We start from the raw sequence: 9,366 nt of genomic DNA, 5'->3' as shown, positions 1-9,366 counted from the left end.
TGCTCGAACAAAAATTTTAGCAGAGTTTTGGGATAGAAAATAGAGCTTAGAGAATAACGTATCTGGGGTCCCCCTTTTATAGGCGGGGGGAGCAACAGACTGACAGCGACGTTTGTAACCGTCTGGCAGTGGGCTGCTCATGGTCAGGAGGAGTTTGTTGCGAGGAGTAGTGGAGTGGAATCATGGCTATTACCGGGACATGCCACGTGGAGTCTGTCGCGGGGAGTGGAGCGGCGTTCGTTGTCGCGACTTGCCAGAGGATGGAGGAATCATGCGGTATCCGTCGTAGGAAGTGGAGCAGGATCGTGGCCATTATTCTGGTCTGCCAGGGAGTGATGGAGTCACGTGAAATCCATCGCAGGAAGTGGAGCAGAGTCGTGGCCATTACTACGGTCCGCCAGGGAGTGATGGAGCCGCACGAAATCCATCGCAGGAAGTGGAGCAGAGTCGTGGCCGTTGCTGTGGCCTGCTAGAGGGTCCAGGCCTGTCGGCCAAAGTCCGACTGGAGTGTCTGGTGGAGAGGTGGCTAGTTACCCGTCTGAGAGGAGCTCGGAGTTCGGCTCTCGCAGGAGTCCGGTTGAAGTCTTCCTTCAGTCGAAGTCGGAGACGAGGTCCGGCTCCCGTAGGAGTCCGGGCTGAGTCTTCCTGCAATTGAAGTTGGGGGCGAGGTTCGGCTCCCGTAGGAGTCCGGGCAGAGTCTTCCTGCAACCAAAGTCAGGGGCGAAGTCCGGCTCCCTTAGGAGTCCAGACGAAGTCTACCTACAATTGGAGTCGTGGGTGAAGTCCGGCTCCTGTAGGAGTCCGGACGAAGTTTACCTGTAAGTGAAGTCGTGGGCGGAGTCCGGCTCCCGTAGGAGTCCGGACGAAGTCTGCCTGCAACCAGAGTTGGGGACGAGGTCCGGCTCCCGTGGGAGTCTAGGCGGAGTCTTCCTGCAGCCGAAGTTGGAGACGAGATCTGGCTCCCATAGGAGCCCGGGCGAAGTTTACCTACAATTAAAGTCAGGGGCGAAGTCTGGCTCCTTTAGGAGTCCGGACGAAGTCTACCTGCAATTGGAGTCATGGGCGGAGTCCGGCTCCCGTAGGAGTCCGGATGAAGTTTGCCTGCAGCCGGAGCTAAGGACGAGGTCCGACTCCCGTAGGAGTCCGGGCAGAGTCTTCCTGCAGCCAGAGTTAGAGACGAGATCTGGCTCCCGTAGGAGCCCGGGCGAAGTCTACCTGCAATTAAAGTCAGGGGCGAAGTCCGGCTCCTTTAGGAGTCCGGACGAAGTCTACCTGCAATTGGAGTCGTGGGTGAAGTCTGGCTCCCGTAGGAGTCCGGACGAAGTTTACCTGTAAGTGAAGTCATGGGCGGAGTCCGGCTCCCGTAGGAGTCCGGATGAAGTCTGCTTGCAACCGGAGTTGGGGACGAGGTCTGGCTCCCGGGCGGAGTCTTCCTGCAGCCGGAGTTGAAGATGAGATCTGGCTCCCGTAGGAGCCCGGGCAAAATTTACCTGCAATTAAAGTCAGGGGCGAAGTATGGCTCCCTTAGGAGTCCGGATGAAGTCTACCTGCAATTGGAGTCGTGGATGGAGTTCGGCTCCCATAGGAGTCCGGACGAAGTCTGCTTGCAGCCGGAGCTGAGGACGAGGTCCGGCTCCCGTAGGAGTCCGGACGGAGTCTTCCTGCAGTCGGAGTTGGAGACGAGATCTGGCTCCCGTAGGAGCCCGGGCGAAGTCTACCTGCAATTAAAGTCAGGGACGAAGTCCGACTCCCTTAGGAGTCCGGACGAAGTCTACCTGCAATTAGAATCGTGGGTGAAGACCGGCTCCCGTAGGAGTCCGGATGAAGTTTACCTGTAAGTGAAGTCGTGGGCGGAGTCCGGCTCCCATAGGAGTTCGGACGAAGTCTGTCTGCAACCAGAGTTGGGGACGAGGTCCGGCTCCCGAGCGGAGTCTTTCTGCAGCCGGAGTTGGAGACGAGATCTGGCTCCCGTAGGAGCTCGGACGAAGTTTATCTGCAATTAAAGTCAGGGATGAAGTCCGGCTCCCTTAGGAGTCCGGATGAAGTCTACCTGCAATTGGAGTTATGGGCGGAGTCTGGCTCCCGTAGGAGTCCGGACGAAGTCTGCCTGTAGCCAGAGCTGGGGATGAGGTTCGGCTCCCGTAGGAGTCCGGGCGGAGTCTTCCTGCAACCGGAGTTGGAGACGAGATCTGGCTCCCGTAGGAGCCCGGGCGAAGTCTACCTGCAATTAAAGTTAGGGGCGAAGTCCGGCTCCCGTAGGAGTCCGGACGAAGTCTACCTGCAATTGGAGTCATGGGTGAAGTCCGACTCCCGTAGGAGTTCGGACGAAGTTTACCTGTAAGTGAAGTCGTAGGCGGAGTCCGGCTCCCGTAGGAGTCCGGATGAAGTCTGCCTGCAACCGGAGTTGGGGATGAGGTCCGGCTCCCGTGGGAGTCCGGGCGGAGTCTACCTGTAATTGGAGTTAGGGGTGAAGTCCGGCTCCCGTAGGAGTCCGGACGAAGTCTACCTGCAATTGGAGTTAGGGGCGAAGTCCGGCTCCCGTAGGAGTCCGGACGAAGTCTACCTGCAATTGGAGTCGTGGGCGGAGTTCGGCTCCCGTAGGAGTCCGGACGAAGTCTACCTGCAATTGGAGTCGTGGGCGGAGTCCAGCTCCCATAGGAGTCCAGACGAAGTCTGCCTGCAGTCGAAGTCGGGGATGAGGTCCGACTCTCGTAGTAGTCCGGGAAGAGTCTACCTGCAATTGGAGTTAGGGGCGAAGTCCGGCTCTCGTAGGAGTTCTGACGAAGTCTACCTGCAATTGGAGTTAGGGGCGAAGTCCGGCTCCCATAGGAGTCCGGAAGAAGTTTACCTGCAATTGGAGTCATGGGCGGAGTCTGGCTCCCGTAGGAGTCTGGACGAAGTCTACCTGCAATTGGAGTCGTGGGCGGAGTCCGGCTCCCATAGGAGTCCGGATGAAGCCCGCCTGCAGCCGGAGTCAGGGATGAGGTCCGGCTCCCGTAGGAGTCCGGACGAAGTCTACCAGCAATTGGAGTCGTAGGCGGAGTCCGGCTCCCGTAGGAGTCTGGACGAAGTCTACCTGCAATTGGAGTCGTGGGCGGAGTCTGGCTCCTATAGGAGTCCGAACGAAGTCTGCCTGCAATTGGAGTCGTGGGCGGAGTCCGGCTCCCGTAGGAGTCCGAACGAAGCTCGCCTGCAGCCGGAGTCGGGGATGAGGTCCGGCTCTCGTAGTAGTCTGGGCATAGTCTACCTGCAATTGGAGTCATGGGCGGAGTCCGGCTCTCGTAGGAGCCTGTCTGCCGTGAAGAATCTAGTCGACGCTGAAGGGGATTGATCCGTTGGCAAAACTTGAGAATGTTGCGGAGGCTCGGCCGCCAGAGAGGTTCGGAGGGATGCCACCGAAGGTCGGAAGTCGATTGGATCCCCGACGGGTCGCTCCTATCACGAACTTCGACTGGGGGGTATTTTATACCCAACACCAGTCCCTCTACTTTCGAGTTCGAATTTCGAACGAAGGAAGTACAGAGAAATTTTTGCAGCCGAAGTTGTCCCCCTGAATCCTGTGCACGATCGCCCTCAGATATTTTGGCATTAAATGCGTGCGTGCTGGAGTCTTTTCGAATCGGGATGATTTGAAGGGATCTTTCGGAATTCTCGCTAGGGCGTAATTCTAAGCGCCTCGCCATAATGATCCGCCGGCGGCCGACCCTACGTCACGGTAAGTGGGACACACGGCGGGTGCCGGTGGGCTTAGGGATGTCCGCCACCATAACTGCGCCAGGTCCCGTCGCTTATTTAAGCCCCCGCCCTTCCTCCAGGGGCTTCACTTCGCCTAAGGGTCGACACCTTTCTTCTGCTTGAGAGTTTAGTCACTCAGCCATTCCATCGATGTCCTTTTCGACTCCGAGCGCTCTTCGTACCAGTCTTTGCCATCCCCGCCGGCTCCCCACCATCTTCAGCCCCCCGAGCCTCTCCGAGGGGTTCTCCCACCGGGGCTCCCACCCCGGAGGCCAACCTCGAGAGGATGCCACGGATCGAGAGGAGTAGAAGGGGAAAAACAGCAGCCTGCGAATTCTCCGGCTGTCGAACCATCACTGAGGGTTCCTATCGCCTCAAAGGGGGCTCGAGGGAGAATTTCTTCACCAACAGGGATTTAATAGCGGGGACAACCGGTGAGGGCATTCCGTCCGAGAATTTTGGAGTAGCTGAACGGGGCGACACCGGTCAAGGGGGCAGAGTTGTCGTCACAAGCTGTGGCGGGATTCTTGACGTCGTCGGGGCCGAGGGACCAGAAGCGGTCGGCGCCGACGGTGGGGCAGTAGAACTTATTTCGGGGACGGTGGAAGTAGCGCATGCCGACCTTGCTGAAGTATCTAGGACGGTGGTTGTCGTGGAGCACACGATGGTGATGCATGCCTCCGGCACCGTCGCGGTCTCCGGGGCACCTCCGGTTCTTCTTGTTGCAGGTCGTCGCCGCCGCTGCCATTGCCGTCGCTGCCCCCTGAATTCTATCCCATCCTTTACCCTCTAGGGCCGGGGTTTCGATGATGGAGCAGAACGAGACGGGGGGCGAGAGCTGAAGGATTTGTCACACGCACTGAAAAATGCTGTCGAGATGAGCGGAACCGGAAGGAGGAGTTGGGAGCTTGAAGGGGTCTCCAACATGTTCCTTTTGGGCCTTGTAGTAATGTATATTTTTTTTTCTCGGCCCTCATGGCCTTGCAACGTACATCCTTGTTAATCAAGATTGAGAAGGAGATTTTATTACTTCGTTCGTACTTTGCGTCGAGTTGCTGCCTGCCGAACTTCTTGCACTTACCATTGTGATTGTTGTATTCCCTCTCTTTTTTTTTTTTTTTTTTTGAGGTCGTCCGGAGGTCGTTGGTCATTGCGTTGGCCCACTTTTTCAGTCATCCTTTTTCTTCAGCTTTAATGGCACTGTAATGCATATTTAATAAATAACATGAGAAGGGAATTTTTCGCTACCTCTTTTATTCATGTGTTGGATTGTCGCTTGCCAAGCTTCTTTCGACTTTTGCCTTGCTTGAAGTCGATGCCGTTCAGAGGTACCCGATTGCCATCGCATTGGCCCACCCTTTCGTCCATGGCCGCAGATTTGCCCGGGGCCGCTCGAATTTGACGCCCTCTTTCAGAGCTCGAGCTTGGAGGTCCGAGCTTCTCGTCACCCTAAGGAAGTCGTCCTATCTCGGGCATGCATTGAGGGCTTTCATGAAGGTCGGAGATTTTGATAAGAACTCCGATCCTTGCTGACATAAGGTTCCTTGCACCTTTGACGCAATTTGTTTCCCACTCATCGCTGATGCAGTCCGTCGCTTTCCTTCTTAACTCCCCTCCCCTTTCTTTTTCCTAGTGAGGGTTTTCCCTCTGCTCTTGGTGGGGTCACGGGAGCGTGAAGGAGCCGCTGGGGAGGTCCCCTTCTTCCTCTTTGGTCTTAAGCAACCAGATCCCGACTGGCGTTAGGGCGGGGTTCTTCTCCTATTTTTGATAATAGTCGATTTCAGCTCAGGTTAGGACGAGGTCCTCCTCTTGTCGCTAACAGGGCTATGGGAGCGCATATGGACGCCGCGGGGTTTCTCCCCCTGTCCGGTCTGAGTATAACTGGGCCTTCGACTTTGCTCATATTAGGGCGAGGTTAACCTCCTGTCCCTAACATGGCTGTGGGGGCGCATGTGGGCGCTGTTTGGCCTCTCCCCCCATTCGGTTTAAGAGGAACCAGGCCTTCGACTTTGCTCATGTCAGGATGAGGTTCTCCTCCTATTCCCAACATGGCTGTGGGGACACATAAGGGCGCTGTAAGGCCTCTCCCCCCATCCGGTCTAAAAGAATCGGGCTTTTGACTTTGCTCATGTTAGGACGAGGTTCTCCTCCTATTCTTAACATGGCTGTGGGGGCACATTAGGGCGTTGTAGAGCCTCTCTCCCCATCCGGTCTAAAAGAATCGGGCCTTTGACTTGGCTCATGTTAGGACGAGGTTCTCCTCCCATTCCTAACATGGCCATGGGGGCACCTAAGGGTCGTTGTATGGGCCTCTCCTCCAATCCGATCTTAGATTAATCGGGCTTTCATTTTGCTCATGTTAGGATGAGGTTCTCCTCCTGTTCCTAACATGACCTTATTTTGATTGTTTGAAGGGGTTATCCCCTGTCGTAACAAGTCCATGCCAAAAGGGAAAGACATGCAAAGTCGAAAGAAATTTTGATTCAAAGCAAAGTCTTTAGTAATACATTTACAGATTTTTCGAGTCCCATGGTCGTGGAAGGTCTGCTCCTCCTTGAGGTCCTCCGGTGATGGAGTTGATGATCCCTGTTGGAGGCCGATCCCCGGGCTACTCTTCTTTCCTTGGCGGCTCAGGCTGCGGTAGGGCCCTTGGCCGATCTTCTCTACCCTCAGGCCGGCGTTGAATGAATCTGTCGAGCCGGCCTCGACGGATGAGCTCCTCGATCTCATCTCAGAGCTGGATGCATTCCTCCGTGTCGTGGCCGTAGTCACGATGGTAGAGGCAGAACTTGTTTGGGTTGTGCTTCCTGGAGTGTGTGCGCATCCTCTCTGGCCTAGGGAGCTGCTCTCTGACCTCCATCAGTACCTGGATTTTTGATGCATTGAGGGCGGCATAGTTGCGAAATCTTCTTGGGGGAGAACCCCGTCGAGGCCGACGATCCGGGCTTTCCTGCCTGCACGCTTGAGGAGGTGTCTGGATGCGTTTGTGCTCGGGAGGGGTTCGAGAACGTGGCCGAGCTTCTCTCGGCCCTTTTTCGACTGTGGGCTTATTCGGGTCTCCCGCCTGTCGCTCTCTCGCGGCCTCTTCATCCTTCATTTTGAAGTCTTCTTGTTGCTCCCTAGATTGATTTTGATGATTACAAAGCAGTTGAAGGGGAACTAATAATTTTTATTTGAAAAAGACTTATTGCTCTTCAGGGGCAAAATCATAATTTTATCAAAACCTTAATTTGAAAGTATCAAATGATAGAACAAAAGATTTGTGATCCATTGGTGAAAATTTTATTATTTTTGGACTTGTATTTTGAAAGATATGCATGTTTGAAAATCATGAGTCGACCCATGAGTCAACTCATGGCACATGAGCCGTTTGGCACGCAGATTTTTTAGTTTGGCACAACCTGTGAGTCGACCCATGAGTCGACCCCCAAGACATGAGTCGACCCATGAGTCGACCCCTGCAGTTTTTAGGCCAAAAATTATAGAACCCTATTTTCTGGTATTCTTCCACAGAGGTCGACCCATGAGTCGACCCATGAGTCGACCCCTGTGATGGGATTTCTCCACAACGGCTAGTTTTTAACCCATTTTAAGTGCTTTTAATGCTCATTTAATGTGGTCTAACGGCTCTTTTTCAGCCTAAAATATTTTTTTCTATTTCTTAAAGCTATAAAAAGATCCAAAAGGTGGGAAACAAAAGTGTGAAATTGAAGAGATTAGAAGAGCATTCAAGAGAGCATTCAAGAGCATTCAAAAGAGAGAATTTGAAAAAGAGTTTTTCAAGCCAACTTTCAACCCTAATCAAGAGTTCATTCAAAGCTTTGAAGAAGCCTTAAACCAAGCTCACCAACTCCTCAAGTGCACATTCAAGTCTCCAACAACTTTGAGAAAATTCAAAAAGGGTCTTCTTCTCTTGAGTAAAGTGTATTTAAAGTTATATTCGCTCATTAAAGGAGCTTTCTCTGTACTTATTTGTGCTATAAATTATTTTACTCAGTTCGAGGGATTGTTTTTGTTTTGGAGGGGTTCCAAAACAAAGGAAGGTTGATCCGAACCTAGAATCGGAGTGTATTGGGTTGGCTTGTACCCGAAAAATAAGTGGTCTAGCTTGGAATAGCTAGAGTCGGAGTTTCTGACGTTTGTATTCGGGTTGAATACAAGATTAGTGGATTGAAATTCTCAAGTAGGAGTTTGGGGAGTGGATGTAGGTGCAAGGTTGGCACCGAACCACTATAAATCCTTTTGTTTGTGGTGTGCATAATTGCTTCCTTTTAACTCTTCATTATTTTCTTGCATTTTTGCTTTTAGCCATTAGTCCTGAATTAATTTAATTCTCCATATTCATTTAGCTATTGCCAAATATTTTTCATAAGTCATAAGTTAAGCTTAAAATTTTTAGAAACCCAATTCACCCCCCCCTCTTGGGTTGCATAGCTGGGCAACAAGTGGTATCAGAGCCCGGTGCTCTAGCCCTTCTTTGATCTAAACAATCAAAGAGCCAAAGATCTATGGCAACCCACGTCGGTACTTCTCTAGCCGAGGGGCAATCCACCAACCGACCTCCACTTTTCAATGGGTCTAATTACACCTATTGGAAAGCTCGGATGAAAATATTCATACAAGCACTCGACTATGATATGTGGAGTATCATAGTGAACGGTCCTCACACACCCACTAAAATTATAGATGGTGAGGAATCAACCAAACCCGAGAAAGAATGGGATGAGGTTGATAAGAAGATGGCCCAATTAAATGCTAAAGCAATGAATGTTCTTTATTGTACTCTTGATGCAAACGAATTTAATCGCATTTCTACTTGCTCATCTGCTAAAGAAATATGGGATAGATTAGAAGTAACCCATGAGGGAACCAATCAAGTAAAAGAGTCTAAAATAAACATGCTTGTGCATAAATATGAATTGTTCAAAATGGAGCATGATGAGTCCATAACTGAAATGTTTACTCGCTTTACTGATATTATTAATAGTTTAAAGAGTCTTGGTAAGTCCTATACTAACAGTGAGCTTGTAAGAAAGATTCTCAGGTCCTTACCAAGAACTTGGAAAGCCAAAGTGACTGCCATCCAAGAAGCCAAGGACTTGAACACTCTACCTCTAGAAGAGCTTCTTGGATCTTTAATGACTCATGAGCTAAGCATGAAGCAACATCAAGAGGAAGAAGTCAAAAAGAAAAGAACCATTGCCCTCAAATCCACAGCTCCACCAGATGAAGAAACTGATGACACTGAAGATGAAGAACAGGATGAAGAGATGGCACTCATCACCCGAAGATTTAAGAAATTTTTGAGAAAAAGGAAATAGGGGATGAGGAAGAGGCCATTCACAAAAGGGGAACAAAGCAAAGAAAAAGAGAAAGACTAACCCCTTATCTGCTACGAGTGCAAGAAGCCGGGACACTTCAAATCCGAATGCCCACAACTGAAAAAAGGTCCCAAGAAGTTCAAGAAGAAGGCCATGATGGCCACATGGAGTGCGAGTGATGACTCAAGCTTCGATGAGGAAACCTCAACCGAACAAGCCAACCTGTGCCTTATGGCACACGAAAATGAGGTAATTTTCGAAACTCCTAGTGACTTTACATTTGAAGAATTACATGAAGTATTCTATGATT

At 51.5% G+C, this 9,366-nt stretch overlaps 1 protein-coding gene across 1 annotated transcript; it reads left to right on the top strand.

Annotated features, from left to right (window-relative positions):
- The first annotated feature begins 8,243 nt into the window (after positions 1 to 8,243).
- LOC140859356 (uncharacterized) lies at positions 8,244 to 9,056 on the top strand. Its single transcript, XM_073261008.1, has one exon. The coding sequence runs from the start codon at positions 8,244 to 8,246 to the stop codon at positions 9,054 to 9,056; it is 813 nt and encodes a 270-aa protein (XP_073117109.1).
- The last annotated feature ends 310 nt before the right edge of the window (positions 9,057 to 9,366 follow it).

This window comes from Elaeis guineensis, chromosome 7, assembly GCF_000442705.2.
Source record: "Elaeis guineensis isolate ETL-2024a chromosome 7, EG11, whole genome shotgun sequence".
Lineage (NCBI taxonomy): Eukaryota > Viridiplantae > Streptophyta > Magnoliopsida > Arecales > Arecaceae > Elaeis > Elaeis guineensis.
This window is presented reverse-complemented; position numbering and strand designations above follow the sequence as displayed.

Excerpts from the sequence above, each read along its gene's own strand:
- LOC140859356 (XM_073261008.1), top strand. The coding sequence starts at position 8,244 with ATGGCAACCCACGTCGGTACTTCTCTAGCCGAGGGGCAATCCACCAAC.